This window comes from Equus caballus, chromosome 11 (assembly GCF_041296265.1).
Source record: "Equus caballus isolate H_3958 breed thoroughbred chromosome 11, TB-T2T, whole genome shotgun sequence".
Lineage (NCBI taxonomy): Eukaryota > Metazoa > Chordata > Mammalia > Perissodactyla > Equidae > Equus > Equus caballus.
Genome location: NC_091694.1, coordinates 58234373 through 58259108, shown reverse-complemented (window position 1 = coordinate 58259108; position 24736 = coordinate 58234373). Strand labels below are relative to the sequence as shown.

Genomic DNA, 24736 nt, shown 5'->3' with positions numbered 1-24736 from the left:
AAAAACACTTAAAAATTTTAAAAAGAGCACCAAAACTCAAAAAATAAAGAATTTACATCCAAAGAAATCAAAAAAAGATTAAGCAAAAAAGGACTCAAAAAGAATCAAATAGCAATTAAAGAAATTAAAGAGTTGATCATTGAAATTAAACAAGAGTAGAACAGACACAGGTGAAGGGCAAATGAAAGCTAAGAGAAAACTGAGGGATTCTCTCAGAACAGAGTAAAGCACACAAATATAGAAACTGTAGGAGAAAAGTTAAAAATGGTAGCTAGAGTAAAAGTTCTAAAATCCACAGGTGAGAAACAATAGTCTAAGAAATAATAGAACAGGATCTCTCAGAAGCTGGAAAAGACCAAGTCCTCAGATGAAAAAGGGCCTAGGAGAAAAGCTGGCTGTATTTTAAAAATTAATCCACACTGGACAGAAGAAAAGTTTAGAAAACCAAGGATAAAGAGAAAACTTTACTACAAGTCATAAGAAATAAAAGATAGGTCTCCTACAAAGTAACAATGATCATAATAAAAGCAGACTTCTCTCAGCAACACTGAACAGAAGGAAACAAAGAACATCCCCAGTTCAGAGGAAAACACCTTGAACCTGTAAATTTAATAACCAAACCATCATGTAAGTTTTAGGACTTCAAACTTTTTAGAATTCAAGCACTCAGAAAATTTACCAACCAGAGACTCTCTCTGAAAGAATTTCTAAAGCATGTATGCACCCAGCAAGACAAATTAAGAGCAAGGAGTGAAATACAAGAAACAACAGTGCACTCAGCTTCCAGCTATGAGCAGGTAACACTGTCCACAATTACATTCCCATAGCAAACAGCTAAAAAGTTGGACAACATGTAGGAACTATTTTCAGACATTGGACAAGAGGCTGCACAGGACTTGATCTCTGAGAATAATGACACAAATAGGATGAGTCTCACCATACCCCACGCTTTCTGCCTGGAGGCAATTTCCAAACTGCATCCCTGGGAAGGGAATCCAAACGGTGCCCCACAATCTTGTTCACTGAAGCAGCAACCATGCTAGTTTGAGAAAGACAGACAGACAGAATTTCCACAGACTTCCAGAGAGAAAGATTTCCTGAAACCTGAATTTGGGTTCCCATAAGTCTTTGGCTGAATCTAATCTGTCAACGCATAGGGAAGCACAGCCAAGTCTTGGGCTACGGTTGGGCTAAGAACAACTTCTGATGAAAGAACAATCAGGAGGAACTATAAAACAAACAATTCCCAGAGCTCACACAGATGCAGACTCAATCAAACTTCCTCTAGCCAGAGGGAAGAAACCTCACTGAATACAAGGGACATTCATAGATACCCTAAAAGAGAGAAGTTTCAAAGTGGAGGATAAATTAGACCTAAAATAAAGACTACTCGAGATCTGCCCTACAAGAATTTAAAACTAGGGGCCGACCCCATAGCCAAGAGGTTAAGTTTGTACACTCTGCTTCAGTGACCCAGGGTTTCACTGGTTCGGATCCTGGGCACAGACATGGCACCGCCTGTCAGGCCATGCTAAGGCAGCATCCTACATAGCACAACCAGAGGCACTCCCAGCTAGAATATACAACTATGTACCAGGGGGCTTTGCCAAGAAGAAAGAAAAAAAAAAGGCTTGGCAACAGAGGTTAGCTCAGGTGCCAATCTAAAAAAAGAAAAAACATTTAAAACTAAACTTCAAAAGTAACTTAACCATCTAACAGAAGGAATCCAACTTTCTTGAAAGGAATACAACGAAAGCCAGCATTAAAAAGTATAAAATTTGCAATGTTCATATTCCAATCAAAAATGAAAACTCCAATGTCTGCAATGAAAATTTCACTGGATGAAATTAACAATAGGTTGGAAACTAGAGAAGAAAAGATCACTGAACATGAAGTCATAGCAAAATGAAACAAATGGATAAAAAACAGAATAAAATGAATAGAGGTCCGGTGACCTCTAGGATAATATGAAATATGAGTAACTGTTGTCTCAGAAGGCAACTAGGAGTAGAGGAGACAGAAAAAGATAGCTGAAAAAAGAGTGGCCTGGGGCTGGCCCCATGGCCGAGTGGTTAAGTTCGCGCGCTCCGCTGCAGGTGGCCCAGTGTTTCGTTAGTTCGAATCCTGGGCGCGGACATGGCACTGCTCATCAGACCACGCTGAGGCAGCGTTCCACATGCCACAACTAGAAGAACCCACAACGAAGAATACACAACTATGTACCGGGGGGCTTTGGGGAGAAAAAGGAAAAAATAAAATCTTAAAAAAAAAAAAAAAAAAAAAAGAGTGGCCAAAGATTGCCCAAATTTTATGAAAATTAAAAATCCACAGGAGCAGGAAGCTGACTGAATACCACAAACAATAACATAAACATTCAAAAAGCACAACAAAGGCACATGACAATCAAATTTCTGGAAACCAGTAATAAAGAGAAAAATCACAGAAAGTAACCATGGGGGGGGGGAGACACATATACAAACAAACAAAGATAAGAATGACCAAAGACTTCTAGTCAGAAACCATACACGCCAGAACACAATAAATGGCGTCTTTTAAAGTGCTAAAAGAAAATAATCGTCAACCTAGAATTCTGTATCCAACGAAAGTATTTTTCAAAAATGAAGTTGAAACAAACTTTTTCAGGTAAATAAAAGCTGAGAGAGTTCACTACCAAAGGTTCTGCACTAAGAGAAATGACATCCTTCAGGAAAAAAGTAAATGGTATCAAAAGGAAATCTGAATATATACAAAGGAGTGAAAGGCGTCAGAAACTGTATACAGACATAGCTCAGAGATACTGCGAGTTTGATTCTCAACCACTGCAATAAAGCAAATGTCACAATAAAGCAAGGCACACGAAGTTTTTGGTTCCCCAGTGCATATAAAAGTTATGTTTATGGGCCAGCCCCTGTGGCCGAGTGCTTCAAGGCCTGTGAGCTCTGCTTCGGTGGCACGGGTTTGCAGGTTCGGATCCCCGTGCGAACCTACTCCACTCATCAGCCGTGCTATGGAGGCATCCCACACTCCAAAAAAGTAGAGGAGGATTGCCAGAGATGTCAGCTCATGGCTAATCTTCCTCAAGCACAAAGAGAGGAGGGTTGGCAATGGATGTTAGCTCAGGGCAAATCTTCCTCACACACACACACAGTTATGTTTACACTGTACTATAATCTATTAAGTGTGCAATAGCATTATGTCTAAAAGAAAAAGATACATACCTTAATTAAAAAATACTTTATCACTAAAAAAAGCTAACCATCATTTGACCCTTCAGCAAGTCATAATCTTTTTGCTGCAGGCAGATCTTGTAAAAAACGCAGTATCTGCAAAGCACAATAAAGTGAAGCACAATAGGGGCCGGCCCCGGGGCCGAGCGGTTAGGTCTGCGCACTCTGCTTTGGCAGCCCAGGGTTTCGCAGATTCAGATCCCGGGCACAGACATGGCACTGTTCATCAGGCCACATTGAGGCGGCGTCCCACATGCCACAACTAGAAGGACCCACAACTAAAATATACAGCTAAGTACTATGTACTGGGGGGATTTGTGGAGAGAAAGCAGGAAAAAATAAATAAATAAGACTGGCAACAGTTAGCTCAGGTGCCAATCTTAAAAAAAAAACGCGAAGCACAATAAAACAAGGTATGCCTGTACAGTCAGCCCTCCATATCCATGGAAGAATCTGCATCTGCAGGTTCAATCAACTGCAGATCGAAAGGCCTACAATGCTGGTGTCTATCCTGAACATGTACAGGCTTTTTTTTTCCTTATCATTATTCCCTAAACAAGAGTATAACAACTTTTTACACAGCATTTACACTGTTTAAGATATTATAAGTAATCTAGAGATGATTTAAAGTATACAGGAGGATGTGCATAGGTTATATGCAAATACTATACCATTTTATATAAGGGGCTTGACCATCTGAGGATTTTGGTATCCACAGGGGTGCTTGACCAAACCCCTGTAAACACCAACAGATGACTGTATATGTGGGCAATAAAAGAAGGAAGAAAGTAATATGGAGCAGAAATAAGGGGAATAGAAAAAAATAGTGAAAATGGATGAAACCAAAGCTAGTTCTTCAAAAAAAGAATCTATTAAATTGATAAACCTCTAGGTACATTAATAAAGAAAAAAGGGGGGGAAAACTCACTTATCAACATGAGACATGCCATCACAACAGATCTCAAAGACACTGAAATGATAAGGGAATATATGACAATTTATGTCAATAAATTTAATATCTTGAACAACAAAATTTACCGAAAATGACTCAAGAAAAAATAAAGAATCTGAATTATAACTATTAAAGAAAGTGAGGGAGCCTGCCCGTGGCCAAGCGGTTAAGTTTGTGCACTCCGCTTCAGCAGCTCAGGGTTTCACTGGTTTGGATCCTGGGCGCGGACATGGCAACACTCATTAGGCTATGCTGAGGCAGCGTCCCACATGCCACAACTAGAAGGACCCACAACTAAAATATACAACTATGTACTGAGGGGATTTGGGAAGAAAAGGCAGGAAAAAAAAAAGGAAGATTGGCAACAGTTGTTAGCTCAGGTGCCAATCTTAAAAAGAAAAAAAGGGGGGGCCAGCCCAGTGGTGGAGCGGTTAAGTTTGCACATTCCGCTTCTCAGCGGCCCCAGGTTCACCGGTTTGGATCCCAGGTGCGGACATGGCACCACCTGGCAAAAGCCATGCTGTGGCAGGCATCCCATATATAAAGTAGAGGAAGGTGGACATGGATGTTAGCTCAGGGCCAGTCTTCCTCAGCAAAAAGAGAAGGATTGGCAGCAGTTAGCTCAGGGCTAATCTTCCTAAAAAAAAAAAAAAATTGAGTTCATAATTTACATTCTTCCCACAAAGAAAATTCCAGACCCAGATGCTCCACTGATAAATTCTATCAAACACCTAAGGAAGAAAAAATATCAATCCTACACAAACTCTTTAAGAAAATACAGAAGGAGGGAACATTTCCCAAGATAACAATATTCTTAATGGTGAAAGACCAAATGCTTTCCTCTTATGATCAGAAACAAGGGAAAAATGTCCACTCCCACCCCTTCTATTCAATACTGTACTCGTGATTCTAGCCAGTACAATGAGGAAGAAGGAGAAAAGCCATCCAGTTTGGAAAGGCAGAAATAAAACTGTCTTTATTCTCAGATTATACAATCAACTACATAAAAAATCCTGTGGAACCCATAAAAAAGCAACTAGTAGTAATAAGTAAGGTTGTAGGATACAAGATCAATATCCATAGTAGCAATGAACAACTGAAAACTGAACATTCAAAAAGCAATACTATTTCAATAGCATCAAAAGTAAGAAATAGGTGCTGGCCCTGTGACCGAGTGGTTAAGTTCGCGCGCTCCACTGCAGGCGGACCAGTGTTTCGTTGGTTCGAATCCTGGGCGTGGACATGGCACTGCTCATCAAGCCACGCTGAGGCAGCGTCCCACATGCCACAACTAGAAGGACTACAACGAAGAATATACAACTATGTACCGGGGGGCTTTGGGGAGAAAAAGGAAAAAATAAGATCTTTAAAAAAAAAAAAAGTAAGAAATATTTAGGAACAAATATAACAAAAGATGTACATGACCTGTACACCAAAAACTATAAAACGTTACTGAGAAAAATTAATGAAGTCCTAAATAAACAGAGAGACATACCAGGTTCATGGATGGGAAGATTCAAAGTTGTTAAGATCTCAATTCTCTCCCAAATTAATCTCTAAATTCAAGACAATCCCAATCAAAATCCCAGCAAACTTTTTTGTAGAAACTGACAAGCTGACCCTAAAACATATGTATATAGAAATACTAAGGATCTAGAGTATTCAAACAACAAGTCAGGAAGGAATCACACTACTTAATTTCAACTTATTTCAAAGCTATAATAATCAAGACACTGTGAAGTGCTTTATTAAATGATTAAACGTTTGTTTACAAAGAAAGTCACACAGATGTGAGGTAAAGACAGACAAAACATATCAATGGAACATTAGAGAGAGAACAGAAATACATTAGCAGATATATGGTCAATTGATTTTCAGTGAAAGTACCAAAGTACCAAATTCAGGGGGAAAAGAATAACCTTTTCAACAAATGGTTTCTAGAACAATTGAATAGCCACATGCAAAACAATGATCTCAACCCTTACCTCATATCATAAACAAAATTTAATTCAAAATAGGTCACAGACTTAAATGTAAAACCTAAAATTACAAAACATATAGGAAAAAAACATAGGAGAAAATCTTAGTGATCTTGAGTTTGGCAAAAGCTTCTTAAATATGAACAAAAAGGAAGAAATGTAAAAGACAAAAATTAATAAACTAGACTTGATAAAAATTAAAAACATATGCTCTCCAAAGGATACTGTTAAGAAAATAAGGCAATACTTTTTAATATAATCTAGATAAAACAAACACATAGATACACGTTTTCTAAATAATTGTATTTGTAATAACCAAAAACTGGAATAGGTGACTAGATAAACAAATTGTGGTATATATACACCCAGCAATAAAAAGAAATTAACTACTGATACGTACCAGAATGTAGATAAATCTTAAAAATATTATGGGAAGCAAAAGAAGTCATAGATAAAAGAGTTCATTTGAAACTCAAGATAAATCTATTATGACAGAAAGCAGATCAGTGGTTTCTTGGGAGCTCAAGTTTGTGGAGAGTGGAAGAGAAGAATTGACCTGGATGGAGTACAAAGGAACTTTCTGGGGTGACAGAAATGCTCTATATCTTCATTTTGGTGGGGTTTTATGCATATATGAATCTGTCAAAATGTACACACATAATAAAATTTTATTATATAAACTAAACCTCAAAGATGATTTAAAAAAAGCAGCAGCAACAACAATCTAGGAAATTAGTAATCAGATGAACGGCACTGAGGCAGGGAGGATATGCAACCAAAATTCAACACCCAAGTATGATAAAAATTCTCAACCTAGCAACAGAAACTTCTTCAACTGAAAAAGAGCATCTACAAAACATGCAACTACTATTATACTCAATGGCAAAAGATTAAATGTTTCCCTAAACAGGAACAAGGTAAGGATGTCCTTTCTCACTCAGTAATCACGACCACATTTCAAAGGAGTCCTTAGTAGTATCCAGGAGTACTCAACTATATTTTGCTGGTAAATTTGCTTTCTTTTTCTCTGAGATAACCACTTCATCCCTTTCCTCCATTTTTTCTTCAAATTTTTTTTTTTTGAGGAAGATTAGCCCTGAGCTAACTGCTACCAATCCTCCTCTTTTTGCTGAGGAAGACTGGCCCTGAGCTAACATCCATGTCCATCTTCCTCTGCTTTATAGGTGGGACACCCACTACAGCATGGCTTTTGCCAAGCGATGCCACGTCCACACCTGGGATCCGAACCAGTGAACCCCGGGCCACCAAGAAGCAGAACATGAGAACTTAACCACTGCGCCACCGGGCCTGCCCCTTTTCTTCAAATTTCTTAAACCCCTGTCCCTCTCTGAGCTGATAACTTAACCTTATATTTTATTTTTTGTAAGGTGAATCAATCATACAAACTCATCTTCCTGCCATCAAATCTCTCAAGAAGGTAGAGGCCCTATCCTGGCCATCACTCAAGAGAGACCAAGTTACCTGGCCATTTCAATACTCAGCCAGAACTTGGAGCATAAACAGTGGTCTGAACCTAGAAACTCTCTGCAACTGATACTTTTCTATCAACAACTACTACAATCAAAAGCAGAGACAAGGTCACCCCCGAAGTCTAGCATAAAGCCATAGTATGAAGAGAGAATTAATCCCCAAGCTTTGGTTCACCACCTTAGAGAATGGTTCTTCCCATTAAAAACATAGTAGTAAAAACTAGTAAGTAAGTTCAGCATGCTGTGCTTTGGCAGCCTGGGTTCACAGGTTCAGATCCCAGGAGCAAACCCACTCCACTTATCAGCCATGCTGTGGGGACGACCCACATATAAAGTAGAGGAAGACTGCCACAGATTTTAGCTCAGGGCTAATCTTCCTCAAGCCAAAAAATATATATATAGTTACACACATATATATAAAATTAAAAAAAAAAAATATATATATATATATATATATATATAAAACAATTACATTTGGCTTCTGACCAACAAATATATTAAATAGGAAAAGTAAAGAAAAACACAAAATACTACACATGCAATTTGCATGGCATTTGTTCCTTACCTGCTGGTGACGGGTGCTTGGAAAGGTGTACTGAACAGAGTGAGGAGGATAACGACTTTGTTCTGTGCTGAATGCTCCTTGGTTGGGAGGATAACCTGAACTTGACATTATCAGTAAAGAAGTCCTCACCAGGCTGTGAGATCAAGTCCAACAAACAATCATGTTTCTAGGAAACCACCTAAACAGAATAGGAAAAGAGCACTGATAAGAACTAAAGCATCAGGTGTACTTCCAATAAATTATAACTATAGCTACACAAATAAAACCACAATTACCAGTAAAAGCTTTCTCTCCTGTATTCTAAGAAGTTACTGAGGTTTGAAAAACATTAATGGGTCTTTTCCTTTAACTTAAAAAAGGCTCTTGAATATATCACAAATAATATCACTAGCTATATAATGTAAAAACATGTATATAAAATTTAAGCATGGTACCTGGCACATAGGAACTGCTCAATAAATGTCTGAGACACAAATATTATATTTTACAAAAATAAAATCTGTGGTTGTAAATTTTTGGGCGGTGAAAAAGTCAGTTGTTAAAAGGATTCATGAGTATTTATAAGGTAAGGATTTGTGTGGAGGAAATATTGTCTTTATTAAATGATTCTGCCCCAAAATGATAGCCTAGGAAGGGAATGGGGATGGGAAAGCTCTCAAGGAAGAAAAAAGTGAGCCTATCACTTCAAGGAAAACAAGTGTCAATATCTGTGAAAATCAGAATTTGGGGAAAACTTGTATCTGCCATGAGGAGCTTAACAGCTTCCCTACATTTAAACGCATTTCCAGCGAGATTGGTGATGATAATGACAGGTGAGTTTTTGATATTACATAATGAAATGTGCCAATATTTGAAATATCTGCATAACTCAATGAATTAATATTTTCCAAATGACCAACACAGAATATTACAAATACCCATATCCTCTACCATAGCAATTCCACTTCTAGGAATTCATTTGGTTGTTCAATACAGAGATACTCAAAGATGAATGCCTGAGAATGTTTCTTAGGGAAGTGTCCTTAATATCCAGTACAAGAGCTAAGAAAATTGTTATTAAAAAAGTTTAGCTAATGGGAAATTTTATGTACAGTATGCCACAGAAAGTCTATATAAATGAGAATATTTTATTTTATAAAAGTATGATTTGTGCATACCACTATTATCTCATTTTTCACGTGTGTCATATCGTCACAAGATTTTAAGAACAAAGGCAGAAATGTCGTATTCCCAACAAATATTTATTGAGAAGTACACCACTATGTACCAATACTGTTCTAAACATTGGCATAAAATGGTGACCAAGATATGCCATCTTATTGGGAGGTGACATAGACAATAAACAAATAATCAGGAAACAGTATGACAAAGTGCTATAAATAAAACAGGATGGGAGAAGAGGGGGAAGGGAGACAGTTCCGATGGGATGATCGTAAGAAAGCCAATCTTAGCTGGGATGACCATACACCCTGATTTCCTGAAACAGACCAATTTACAGTTATTGTCCCAGTGTAATTATTAATTACGGTCGATTTCCTTCTCAGGACTGTCCCAGCTTGGGTAATAAATTTTATTCTAAGATGACTTTTGTGCCAAAGCTTGAAAGATGAGAAAAAAGAGGTAGGCAGCCTTGAAGAGACAAGAACACTCCATAGAGAGAAACTACAGAAGCCCTAAAGCAAAGCAAGGAGGCTTAAAGAGAGTGAGGGAGAAAGTGGAAGAAGGCAAGGCCTGAGAACGGGCAAGAGGAGATCATGGGGGGTTTTGCTCATGTATGTCTGGAAAATGAAAAGCTCTTGTGCATTCTGAACATTAATCCCTTTTCCACCTTTATGTGACATTTTCTTCCAGAATTCATAACTTGTTTAATCTTTACTTTCTCTACTCTAAATTAAAAAAATATTCTTCTACATTCTCCTCTTAACTTCTTAGTTTTATTTATTTTCCACATTTAGCTCCTTAATCACCTAAAATTTTTTTCTAAAACATGGTAAACTAGGGGTCTAGTTTTATTTTCTTTACTAACTAATAGTTAATTATCCCAACAAAACCCTTATTGTACATGTCTTCCTCCCAACAGTGATCGGAAATGCCATCCTCATTACAACCCAGAAATTTCAGTATATGCCCTAGAAAAACTCACATACTTACATACAAAAGGATATTTATCACAGCAATGCAATAGACAAATTTGAAGACAACCTAAATTCCATAATGTGGTATTTTCATATGATACAATATCATACAGCAGTTGTAATGAATAAACTCCAGCTATATGTTTCAAAACATATAAACCTCAAAAAAAGTAAAGTTGAGTGAGAGCAATTTACAAAATAATGCTAACATATGGTAGAAATACAGAAAATAACACTATATATTATTTATATATACACATAATAAAAGCATAAACAGGCGCCGGCCCAGTGGCACAGCAGTTACGTTTGCACGTTCAGCTTCTCAGCAGCCCGGGGTTGGCCGGTTCAGATCCTGGGTGCGGACACAGCACCGCTTGGCAAAAGCCATGCTGTGGTAGGCATCCCACGTATAAAGTAGAGGAAGATGGGCATGGATGTTAGCTCAGGGCCAGTCTTCCTCAGCAAAAAGAGGAAGATTGGCAGCAGTTAGCTCAGGGCTAATCTTCCTCAAAAAAAAAAATAAATAAACAAATAAAAGCATAAACATACATAAGATATACGTCTACTTTAGGATAATATGTAGTTACATCTAAGGAAGGAAGGAAAATGATCTAGGGGAGGGGTACAATCTTTAATACTTTATTTCTTAAAAGAAAAACTGAAGCAAGTATGATATAATACTAAGTTTTCTGAAACACAGATGGTAGGTACACGGACATTTGTTATACTACTATCTGCAAGTTTCTATGGGCCTGAAATAGTTCATAAAGAAAAACTTATATAATGTTATAAACCAATGTTAGCTCAATTTTTTAAAATATTTTAAAAAGAAAGAGAAAGAGAGAGAGGGAGGCTGGCCCAATGTGTAGTGGTCAAGTCCGTACACTCCGCTTTGGCAGCCCAGAGTTCACGGGTTCAGATCCCAGGCACAGCCCTACACATCACTTGTCAGGCCACGCTGTGGCAGCATCCCACATGCAAAGTAGAGGAGAAGTGGCACAGATGTCAGCTCAGGGACAATCTTCCTCGAGCAAAAAGGGGAAGATTGGCAACAAATGTTAGCTCAGGGTAAATCTTCCTCAGCAAAAAACAACAAAAGAAAAAGAAAAGTCACCTTTATTATAAAGTATATCTCCACATATCCAGGATTCTAGACTCACTAATTTGATTGCTTGTCTTTTCCTAGGGGGATGCCACACTTTTTAAGTTATTACAAACATTATGAGACTTTATATCTAGTAGGGCAAGCTTCCCCTCACTGTGCTTAGTTGCTGCTACTTTGAAAGGCTTCAGAGCTATTCCAGCAGGTTTTCTCTTTCACATAAATTTCAGAGCCAGCTTGTTAGGCTCCATAAAAAACTCTGGATGAGAACATACAAATGAATTCACAGACTGACTAAAGGGAGAACAACAGATACCTTTATACTATTGAGTATTCTCATCCTAAAACATGATTATATATGTTTATGTTTTAGGATGGGAAATAAAATATGTGTATAATTAAGATGGGAATATTTTATGTATATATAATGGGGAATATTATATATATGATGGAAAAAATATGTGTAGAACATATATAATTCCTATCTTAATTACATATAAAAATACGTAAAATTCCCATAAGATTATACACACACACACACACACACACACACACACACACACATCTGTACATATTTTTTAGGATAGGAATTACTTATATACATAATTAAGATAAAAATTATAGTACAGTAAGCCCCCTGTGTCCACAGGTTCTGCAGCCACAGATTCAACGAACCACAGATGGAAAGGCCTATGATGGCTGCATCTGTACTGAACATGTACACACTTTTTTTTCTTGTCATTATTCCCTAAACAATACAGTATAGCAACTATTTACATAGCATTTACATTGTATTAGGTATTGTAAGTAATCTAGAGATGATTTAAAGTATACAGGACTATGTGCACAGGTTACATGTATACAAATACTATGCCATTTTACAAAGGGACTTGAGCATCGGGGGATTTTGGTATTCACTGGGGGTCCTGGAACCAAGCCTCACCCCCAACACCGAGGGACAACTGTGTGTTTGTGTGTGTACAATCCCCAAACATTTAAGATTTTATGTCTTAGTAAAGTTTTAGTTGTCTTTGTTTCTATCATTTTAAGGGATTTGGGAAGACAGAAAATTCAAAAAAGTTCAGTGTGCCAACTTGATCCAATTTCCCCATTTTAGTCAATAAACTCTTTACCCAGCTAGGCTTAGAAAATAAAGTTTTCTAGAGAATTATCATTCAATTTCATCTTAAAATGAAACAGAGAAAAAACTTTTAAAATTTTATGTGGTACTATGTAACACGGAAATATTTTAAATAAACATACATACCATCCTTACTACTCATTTCACTTTTCCTTTTGTAGGTCAAGGGAAGAGTCAGAAGACAGAACCAGCTGTCTCCCCAGACTGTTTCCTGCCTGCTCCCTCCCAAGGCCCACGTCATGCAAGTCAGAAAATCTAAGAATTGAGAGGTTTTGAGATTACCCAACTAACAGTGATTTTACAGATCTGGACTCTGAAGCACAGAGAAATCCAATAACTTCTCCAACATCACAAAACTGTCAGTGGCAAAAAGGAGAGAAGCTAGTGTTTTCTGTGATGCTTTGATGCTTTCTCGGCAAGCAGTGAACTAATACTCTGAGGAGCTGAGATGCTCAGTAGGACCGCACATTAAAACCACGTGGGCAGCCTCCTATACACCTATACTTGCTCCAGGCAGAAGGCGAAAAGCCAACATGTGGGAGTTTTGTTGGTGGTGGTGTTTGTTTTGTTTTGTTTTGGGAGACAGGTATTGTTGGTACGATTTAAGAGTTTTAAAAAGTATCATAGACTACAAACAGAAGAGTCTCCTTCTCACCCTTGTCCTCCAGCTGCTACCCAGTTGCCTCCCAGAAGGCAACAGAAGTTACTAGTTTCTAGAGTATCCTTTAGAAATAACCTGCACACACACCCACACACACACACTTTACCCCCTACATAAATAGTAGCATAGTAGATACATACTGTTCTATATCTTATTTTTATTATGTAACAATATATCTTGACAATCATTCTCATGAGTCCATAAAGAGCTTCTTCATTCTTTCTACTGCTGTATTTTACTATGTGAATGTTTACAAATATTTCATAAAAGTTTTCGAACTCTGATCTGTACCCCTAAACAAATGCTTACATGATCTATCTCTGAGCTCTCTTCTCAACTCAGATATCCTAAGTAAATAAAGCTATAAATGGAATGGAGAAGCAAAAGGAAAGAGCTTAGCTCAAGGTCATCCAAATTTTTTTCTAACAGTGGCCTACATGAGAAAGCCATGTAGTACGGTGTTGTGGTTTCCTTTTTTTTTTTTTTTTAATTTTCAGCAATGGTGAGTCCTGAGTTCAACACTTGCATTCAATGTCACTCAAATATGAGTCAAGTGATTTGTCCATGTTTCCCTTCTGTCAGTAATCTTTCATCATGTCCTAGTTTTGTCATGTGATTTCAGTGAAGTTTAACTTGAATATCTCAAAAATAAAATAAAGTCAGGTACTATGAGCCCAACACAGGTGGCAATAAAACATCGGGAAAATCAGAGATTAGCCCGTACTAGCATCCAAATTTACGGGTCAAAGAAGCCTACATCTGGTCACAAGAACTGCAGCTTGGAGACCAACACGACCTCCTTCCTCAAAATCCAGCCATGAGACATATGGCAACAGTGAACTTTTTGTTTTTTAACCAGCACTCTTTCCTCAAACATCTTACATGAAAGCCAAATGCATAAAATAGACAAAAGAGAAACATTCTGATTCAGTGAGAGTGGGGAACCTAGAATCTATCTTTTCAGTCTCCTCTCCCCCTAGTCCTGCCTTCCACCCTCACTCCAGTCCGGACTCACCAAGACACTGCCACAGAAACACTTTACAGTCTGAAAACAACTGAAATAAAAGAATCCGGTTTGAAGTTAAGGCTGAAGGGGAAGAGAATACCTTCAATTTCAAATTTTAAGTTCAGTCCTTAGTACCCAAACTCAGTAACTCAGGGTTAGTTACATGCTTGACTCACGAAACGTAAAAATTCTGCAAAAGGTTTAAGAAACCTACCCAAGGTTTTATGTGCAATTCACTTATATCATAAACATATGTAATCATATTTTAGGATGGGAATATTATATGTTCTAAAACTAGACATCACCGTTCTAATTAACAAGGGCACATTTTATCTGAATTTTACAGATAAACCCAGAGCAAGCCTCCCATATTTTGCAAACAAGCAATAAAACACAGTAAAATGAAATTGGTCTACTTAAATTCTTTTTTGAATCTTCCCATATTGAAGTAATAAACATACATACAAATTTACTCAACAGGAAACTTATCTTGCAATAACAAAATTCCAAATACAATCATCAGAAAAAAAAATCCAATCCCCTCTCACCAAGATCTCCTGGCTTTTGGCCTACAAGCTCCGCATAACCAAAATGTACTTGGACAGGTTTTCAAGGTGGCCTAAGCTACCTTGGAACAAAAGCTAAAAATATACTTTACTGTGGCGCATATATAGTACATAAAAATATACTATACTGCAGATGCCTCCTCAAATGACCAAGAATGAATCCACCAAGGGTCACAACAGAGGAGAAGCCCACACTTTACCAAAGCAGAAGAAGGACCCTACAAAATACACAATTCAAGGGCCAGCCCGGTGGCACAGTGGTTAAGTTCACACGTTCTGCTTTGGCAGCCCAGGGTTCGCCGGGTCAGATCCCAGTGCAGGCATGGCACCACTTGGCATGCCATGCTGTGGTAGGCGTCCCACATATAAAGTAGAGGAAGATGGGCATGGATATTAGCTCAGGGCCAGTCTTCCTCAGCAAAAAGAGGAGGATTGGCAGCAGATGTTAGCTCAGGGCTAATCTTCCTCAAAAAAAAAAAGTATGGGATAGATAAAGGAATGGCCTCCATGACATGGCAGATGCCAAAATGTTGGTTACTAACTGAGGAAAATCAGGTCACACTAATTCTCATAAAGCAGCCCAACTCTAGTCCAATTCCAAAAGTACTTTAGGCAAGGAGAGGCTAAGAAGGACCACGCCCCTGGGGTATCCCAACCACCTAAGACTCTCCAGACTGGTGATGATTTAAAGAAAGAGGATCTCCTGAGCCTACCTCAGAGTCCAGCCTTCCCGAGAGGAGAGAGAGAGAAACCAGAAATCATCAAAGTGAATTCTGTAATTTGTAAGAGATCAGAATGGTGCTAAATTGCAATAAAACATCTCCTGTTCTTCCCTTTAAAAAAAAAAAAAGGAGGGGCCAGCCCAGCGATGCAGTGGGTAAGTTCATGCCTTCTGCTTCAGCAACCCAGGTTTGCCAGTTCGGATCCCCAATGCAGACCTGCACATCACTCATCAAGCCACGCTGTGGCAGCATCCCACATACAAAATAGAGGAAAACTGGCACAGATGTTTTGCTCAGGGCCAATCTTCCTCATCAAAAAAAAAAAAAAAAAAAAAGCAGCTACTCTGGGGGAATGCCATTAACAAGGTATTAAATGTGTAAAACACCTCTTTTGACATTATGACATCTCACTTAGAAAACATATGAATGGGAGCTGAAGAAAAAGGCCTTTTAGGTTAAACTATCCCATCCTCAATAAAGTATGATATTGAAGGAAAGACATCAATAAGGGCATAATTATTTGATTAAGAATATAGGCATTCAATAAACAATTCTTGATGAAAAAAACAAAAAAACAAAAAAATTATGCTGCTTTATGCCTACATAAAGTGAGACAGGAGAAGTTTCCCAAGACAGCAGTAGCATACAGTGCAACTGAGAGCTCTGTGGTGTAGCTGCACTGTATTGAACTAATTCTCTGGATTGAGCAATAGTTACTCCTTCAACTATAAGAATGAATATATTTCAAAGCCAAAATGGACAACTATTGGCCAATTCTCTCCTCCACTAACACAAAAAAGAACAGCATTGACATCAGAATAATTTTAACTTTAGATGCTTGGCCAGAATTAACAGACATGACAATACCTAAGGAGAATAATAAAAAGTTTGCATTTATTGAGCTTTTGTCATATACTAGGAGCTTGGAGGACATGAGCTCACCTAAAACACTCACTCCAGTTGTCTATTAAAAAAAAAAAAACAACACTCATTCCATTATTATCCCTAATTAAAGCTTTATTTAGAGACACTAAGTAACTTCCCCAAGGTAATTTTTTTAACTGAGACACAGATATCTTAAGGATCATGTTCTGCTGCCTCGCCTTTGACCCACTAACAGAGGCTGCTAAAGGGTATGAAGCCAAAATAAAACAAGGCTAATGAACAGACTCCATTTCTAAGGGCTACACCAAAATAAAGAAGGAAAAAAGCAAACGACTGAAAATTTATTGAATGCTAAATAAAAAATAAACAAAACCACCGGACACCTGTGAGAGCCGCGACCACCTCTGTTTTGTTCGCAGGGCCTCCTGAGCACCCAACAGTGCTTAGCTCTCAATAACACCCATTCCAAGAGCAGGGCCTCTTCTTCCTTCCAGCCCCTCCACCTCACCCAAAAAGGCTCCCATGCTTCTCCATCTCAACTACCTTCATCCTCATCCCTAGTTGCAAGAAACTCCTAACTTGACTTCCCTCTTCAATACTTTCTCCATTCAAAAAGCCAAATGTTCTTTTTAAAGCATCAATCAGACCATGTCAATCTTCTGCTTAAGACTCCCCAGGGGCTACCATGCACCTCAAATAAAATCCCAGCTACTTACTATGACCCAAAAGGTCCAACCTGATCTGGCCTGCTTCCCCTCCCAATAGCTCAGGAGGCCCCAGCAACAGGAGCTTCCTTCCAGTTCCTTCAGCCTGCGCCAAGCCCTTCCTCGCCTCAGGCCTTTGTCCTCCTTTACTCTCTGCCTGGAATGCTCTTCCTGGCTCATTCACGTGGCTGACTCCTCCTCAAACTGAGGGTCTCAGTTTAAATGCCATCTTTTCAGAAAGGTCTTTCCCAACAACCCTACGAAGTAGGTTCCTACCAGTTACTCTAGATCACATCACTCTGTTTGGTTCCTTTATAGATTAATCACAATCTGAAATGGATTAGTTGTTTTCCTTGATTATACTCTGTCTTCTCTTACTAGAATATAAACTCCCTGTTTGATTCCCTAAGGCACATGTTAAACAAAAGAAATAAGAAATGTGCAGAACTTATTTGAAGAAAACCTACAGAAGAACCTAAGAGTCTATTTGAATAAAAGGACAGGAAGTACATAAAGGTGTCAATTTTCCCAAAATTAACCTATAAATTCAATATTCCCAATCAATATTCAATATTCCCCATAAGAATCTGAGCAAGATTTCTTTTTGAACTTCATAGAATGATTCTAAAGTTCACCTGGAAGAATACATAGACCAGAATTGCCAAAGTCTGAAAAGAACAAGGTAACTGAACAGGTGACTAACCCTACCAGTAGTGAAATTATAAAACAATAGTAATTTAAAGCATATTACAACAAGATATCAAAAGAATATAATAAATACATTAGAAACAGCTCCAAATACATTTAGTAAATGATAAAAGTTGCAAATCCAATCAGCGAAGCAAAGGATGGCTTTGCCACACAACTGGCAAACTATTTGGGGGAAAAACATGCACATGTATATCCCCCAAAATATATTTCTATCTCACTTCCTATACCAAAATAAATTCCAGATGGATCAAAAAAATTAGAAGTTAAAAGAAAAGAAAAGGAAAAGAAAGAAAATAAAAAAGAAACCATAAACGTGTATTCAATTAAAATCTGGGGACTTCTTTGTTTTAAAAATACAAAAAGCTATACAATCAAAAGTCTTTCTCTTCCTCATGTGCCTCAGTCACTCAGTTCTTCCTACAACAACCAACGTTACCAGTTTCTTGGGTTTCATTTCAGAAATATCCTGATATACAAGCAAATATGTATACATTATCTTCCCTTCTTTAAAACAAGCAGTAGCATACTGTACGTAATATTCCTCACTTTTCTTTTTCAGTTTAATAGATGGGTGAATATTTTAAATTTTAGAGTAAGGAAGGTCTAAGTAGAGCATGAAACTCAGAAGCCATGTATAGACTAATATTGAAGACAGCTAACATTTATTATTTACTTACTATGTGTCAGCCACTATGGTAATCGGTTATTTACATTATCTCCATTCTACAAACAAGGAAATTAAGGCTTAGGGAGGTTAAGTAACGTGCCCAAGGTCATACAGCCAGCAACGTAGGTTGGATATATCCGACTACATAATACCACAAAAGAATAGCAGGGAGGATGGCAGGTGGGGTGAGGGGTTCGCATACACATGGAAAAAGTGAATACCTTACTATGTAAAGAGCTCTTCAGATCAATCTGAAAAAGACCAATAACCCCATCAAAAATAACCAAAGAACAGGGGCCAGCTCTGTGGCACAGGGGTTAAGTTCGCACACTCTGCTTCGGCAGCCTGGGGTTTGCCGGTTCAGATCCTGGGCATGGACCTAGGCACTGCATATCAAGCCATGCTGAGGCAGGCATACCACATATAAAATAGAGGAAGATTGCCACAGATGTCAGCTCAGGACCACTCTTCCTCAGCAAAAAGAGGAGGACTGGCAGCAGGGCTAAACTTCCTCAAAAAAAAAAAAAGAAAAGAAAAGAAAAGAAAAGAAATAACCAAAGAATGAAAGCAGAAAATTTATAAAAGAAATAAATTCCCTCATTAAAAAATTTTCAACCTCAACAGTGACTGAAAAAGGCCAATTAGAATGACTTCTTTTTCACTTCTTAAATTGTCAAAATGTTTTAATTTGTAATATCCAGAGCTGGCCAAGATTTGGGGCATAACCACACACTTGTGTCAATATCTATCCAAATCTACCCTATTCGTATAACAGCACCCACTTCAGGAATCTATCCTACAAGGCTGCTTGCACAAGTATACAAATAAGCACACAGATAATTCATTATGGCTTTGTTTTTCTGTCAAAACAAAACACTAGTGGCCATAAATTTATTAAACAAATTATGGCCTTTTCATATGTGGAATACTCAGTAGCTCTAAATATACCAACATGGAACAGTAACATACAAAAGAACAGTATCTTATGATCCCATAATACAGAAAATTACACTACAGAAAAAAATCTGAAAGAATATGCAACAGCAGATTTCATCTAAGAAGCAGTACTTCTAATGTCTTTATATACTTCTGTATCATACTTCTGTAAAATAATGTATCACTTATAATAAATGAAAGACAACTAAAGATTTTTAAATAACATATCCTCCTTCATTCATTAAAATGCTTTTGTGTCAATAGAGAGTACCTTCTCCTTCCATTCCTCCCCTCCTTTCAGCTCTGCTCAGTTCCCTCCTCCTTTCCCTCCACACCTCTTCCCTCCCCTACATACACATACACATACATACAAAGTTAAGGGACTATATACTCCCTACAGCGGATATATATGCACTGTGTATATTTTAGGCTGTAACTCCTAGAAAGCACAAGTTCTGGTTTCATTCCAAATACCTGAAAGTCATTGCAATTCAAAACTGAATTAAAAGAACTTATTCAAAATTAATACAAAGTTAAACATCTTTGAACAGGAGTTCAAAGACATGATGATTACTACTTAAAACAAATATTTCAAAACCATACAAATCTATATGCTATTGCCAAGGGCAATGAACTGCCTAAAGCAGATTACTATGACCCTGAACTGTGAATGACAACAAAAATGTCAAGAAAGGAGTCTGTCAGTTAAATAAACGTATAAGGGGAGAGGCAATCTGTAACCATAAAGGTTATCCTGATAACAAAGCTAAGAGTCAGATTTTCACAGAAAAATGTAACCTTAATTTATTCTGGTTTGATTATCAGTTTATTCATGTACAACAAAGAAAAAAAGAACAATAGCCTAAGTTTTATTCCTCAAGTAGACACTGTGAGAGGGGAAAAAAGTAAAAATAATTTGATAATGTTGACTTTTCCTTTGCTCTTGACTAATCTACTTAAAGATTTAATTTTTTTAAAGATTTTTTTATTTTTCCTTTTTCTCCCCAAAGCCCCCCAGTACATAGTTGTGTATTTTTAGTTGCGGGTCCTTCTAGTTGTGGTATGTGGGATGCTGCCTCAGCATGGCTTGATGAGCGGTGCCATGTCTGTGCCCTGGATTTGAACCGGCGAAACCCTGGGCCGCCTCAGCGGAGCCTGCGAACTTAACCACTAGGCCACAGGGCCGGCCCCAAAGATTTAATTTTTGATATAAAACTTACCAGTGCTATTCTTTCAAAGGGATCCCTTAAAGGGATTCTATAATAATCCTACAAACCAACGATTTCATATTCTTCATTCACAATTTTTTCCTAGCACTGAAACTACTCCCAAATTCCCTGCATATATAAATTAATACATTCTTATTCTAATATTACCTGGAAATACAAATAGTCTGAAATGAACCAATCCCACGTTTACTATCTCTTTCTCCCAAAAATCCCAGTAAACTGACAGAAACTTTTTTTAAAGAAATGCTTTGATAATTCACTGATTGTAGACATTTTATCTCACTGACAGCGGCGAAATTTTACCTTTTTTTAATTCCAAAAAAGTATTCATCATCCAGTTTCCACATGTGTGTCAGCTTCTACAACAACCGTATCAAATAGCCCTAGTGGCTAGGCTCTTTTTCACACGCCTTCAACAAATTTCTACTACACACTTCCTAGGGGCGGAGCGTCATTCTGGGAGCGGGGGTAGGGGAAGGATTAAAAAACAAATGAGATACAGACATACACACAATGAGCTTATAGTCTCGTGGGGATTAAATGGACATATACATAAATAACTATGATGTTATAATAGAGGCATAAGTTAAGCATTAAGAATTTCTAGAATGAGAAATATACATCTTTGGAGAAGAGAGAACAGGACAGAAACTTCCTGGATGAAGAGATATGTGATCAAACCCTCAAAAAACAGGCAGAATTTAGATGTGGAAGAGTAAGGTAGGGAAATAGGATTCCAGAAAAGAGTATAGTATAAGAAAAAAACAAACCTTCTCAACACAACACAGAACAGGCCTATTAATTACGAGCCCAAATGACATAAAGAAATATGTCATGCTTCAGTATTCACGTAAGGATATCAGTTTAAAAAGAATAATATGTTTTTTCCTTTCAAATAAATTTTATGGCATGAGTACCTATAGCAAACTAATATTCTACATGTGTTTTTCAACATAGCATTAAGAATACAGTTCATGTTCATGCTATTTATCTAAGCTTTTATATAACAATTGAAGTCTTTCATACATAAAAAAATTCAAAAGTTTGAGAGTAAGTGAAGCCAACAATAGCTAATCTATAAAACAATTTAACCTATCTGTTTGGGTCTCAGAGGTACCTAATCATTAGCATAATAAAATTTCCATCACTGTAATGCTTAAATCTCATGAAATGTCACTAGGTCCAGATAACTTCAATGACATTTTTGTTTAAGAAGATATTCATCATAGCCAATTAAAAATTAAGCAAACTAGGGGCTGGCCCCGTGGCCGAGTGGTTAAGCTTGCGCACTCTGCTTCGGCGGCCCAGGGTTTGACCAGTTCAAATCCTGGCCGCGGACATGGCACCGCTAGTCAGGCCACGCTGAGGTGGCATCCCATGTGCCACAACTAGAAGGACCCACGACTAAAAAAATACAACTATGTACCGGTGGGGCTTTGGGGACAAAAAGGAAAAAATAAAATCTTAAAAAAAAAAATTAAGCAAACTAAATAATTCCCAGTGATCATCATATTAGTGATGTAAGTCAATACCAATTTTTTTCAAACTACATTTTCATTGCAGGAACTTAAAGTTAAGAAGTACCTTGAATTCAATACCTAAGCTGAATAAGCGATCTCTCATTCCTCATCCACCCCAAATTTTGTTTCAAGTAACTGTCAATCATCTCACTGGATCATCCCATGGATGATATGGTGTGATGGAATTAGAACTACACTGGAGGTCAGAAGATTAGATTCTGCTACTGCCCAACTCCAACAATTCAGGCAGATCACTTCACTTCTCTGACCCTCGGTTTATTCACCAGTAGAACAAGTAGGACTAGATAATCTATATGACTTCACATTCTATATTTCTATAAATTATTGGCATTTTAACCAATTTAGATTTGTTTCTGAGATCACTTTTAAGTAAAAATAACACCAGCACACATGGAAGAACCAAACTGAAGAACTCAACAGGAACGTTCAGCTGGCTTTCTATGGTCTCGCTTTCAGATGCAAAGAGGACACACACAAAAACAAGCATGTTGTATCTGAAGACTACCCAAGTAAGATTTTGACCACACAAGCTTCTGGGGCGGAAAAAATCGTAAAGAACAGTAAAAATGTTCAAGGAAAACCACCACCACAAGAACACCAAAATAGAAAACAGATGCTTTACATACAGTTATTGCTACATGACAGAAGCTTTTCATAGCTTTTCAATATTCCTAAGAAGTCTTAATAGAAAAAGAAAGTTTTCTTAACCATCTAAATGTCCTGTTTGCATCCTCAAACCTGAAAAGGGCAAAATATCAGGCAACCTATATACTCAGTTATTTGTGCACGTAACTGATCTGCTCAACTTTACACCTTTACTGCATTGAGCGATGTGCCCTGAACATAAAAAGCACTTCACACCAGTTGAACAAGTGAATGAACTACACACAAATCGCTAATCAACAAATAAGTCCATATATTATAATTCTGATCAACTGTATTCTAGTAACATCTAATAGCTGAAGTAAAAGAACAGTTGGAAGTAACTAAATATGGGAGCTCTCTATCATTCCCAGGCATCACTAAGAATTTGAAATTGCAAGTAAGATCACAAAATACAATTAAAACTGAATAACAAAACAAATGCACAAGAAACTGAGTAACAAATAGCCTGACATTTACCTACATCAATCTGTGGACTATTCAAAGGCCTTTGCTTTCTACTGCAGATAGCTATGGCAAGAAAATCTCACCACTTCACAAATTAAAAAAAAAAAGCCAAAAAGACCTTGACTAATCTCAATTTGCCCAGCATTAGAACTTTCGCTCAATTAAATGCAAAGAAACATAAGTCAATTTTGAGCATTTGTGTTTTAAAAAATTACGTGAGGCCAAATACTTAAGTTTTATTATATGATTAAATCCAACAAGATATCCAGTTAAAAATATATATTCCTCAGAGGCCATGGAGAGAATCACAGCTATATGGATTTGTCACAGCAGATAACAGTATATTCTGATAAGCTGTAATGTGAATACGTTTTTCTGATTAGAATACAGTGTTTATTCGTTCAACAAACATCTGCAGTGTCAATATCCTACATAGAAAATAAAATCCTACACGATGCCTTAAACATAAAGTCAGAGAAAGGCTTATCCTGCCCTCAAGAGGAGATAAAACAGGTATATCAATACCTAAATACAAGGTAGAAAGTGTAAACGCCATGAGAAATGTGCAGATAAAGCACTTCAGGAGTGCAGAGGGAGCAGTTACTACCTCACAGAATTATAACCCTTTGGATCTGTTTAAGGCAATTTCATAACTCAACTCTCTTAGGTTCACAACAGCTAATCCTAGGAGAGCAGATGTTTTCCTACTATCACAGAGGAGGAAACTGAAGCACAGAAAGGTTGAGCATGTTCCAAAATGTCACAAAGTTAAAGAAAGAATCAGGACTCTGTATCATATTTTCTCTGGGGGAGTAGTTCAACATATGGCAAAGCTTTCGTAAAAGGAAAGAGTATTTTGGTATTGCAAGTAATCACATCCTTACGTTTGTATGCATGTTATGTGCATATTATTTATATGTAAGTGTGTATTAACCTTGATTTCCACTAACAGGTGTGCTTAAAGCAAGGCAAAGCAACTGTGTACTATAAATATTAAAATAACTAAATAAACTTCCGCTGGATTTTAACAATGAGAAAATACAATATTTCTTTCTCCAACAACTTGTTATTCCTTCTGTAATTTTTACCCATATCTAAACAAGATTCTAAAATCGGTCTGCTCCTCAGCCCAGGCAAGTTGATTTATCCAATAAATATCTCCATGGATACATTAAAACATTTTCCAAAAAAAATATTAAAAATTAAATAATGCCATCAACTCTCCAATTATCCAAGAGACAATCACATGTGACTCACCAGCAGCAGCTACCGATCAAGATATGTTGAACGAATGAATGAATATTTGTAGGCATTTTAAAATGCCGGGCCTGTTGCTCTTTACACAACGTTCCGCCTCCCATCACTGCCTCACCAGAGTGCACACAAGGAACGTAAATTTTAATACAA

At 37.4% G+C, this 24736-nt stretch overlaps 1 protein-coding gene across 44 annotated transcripts in view; it reads right to left on the bottom strand.

Moving 5' to 3' along the window:
- Positions 1–24736, bottom strand: part of NCOR1 (nuclear receptor corepressor 1) — a 160704-nt gene that overhangs the window by 134327 nt on the left and 1641 nt on the right. For all 44 annotated transcript variants that reach the window (XM_070228231.1, XM_070228233.1, XM_023653564.2 and 41 more), the window contains exon 2: positions 8214–8391. In XM_070228231.1, the coding sequence (XP_070084332.1) occupies positions 8214–8321 (108 nt within the window). In that variant the 5' untranslated portion in view covers positions 8322–8391. The remainder of the gene's footprint in view (positions 1–8213; positions 8392–24736) is intronic.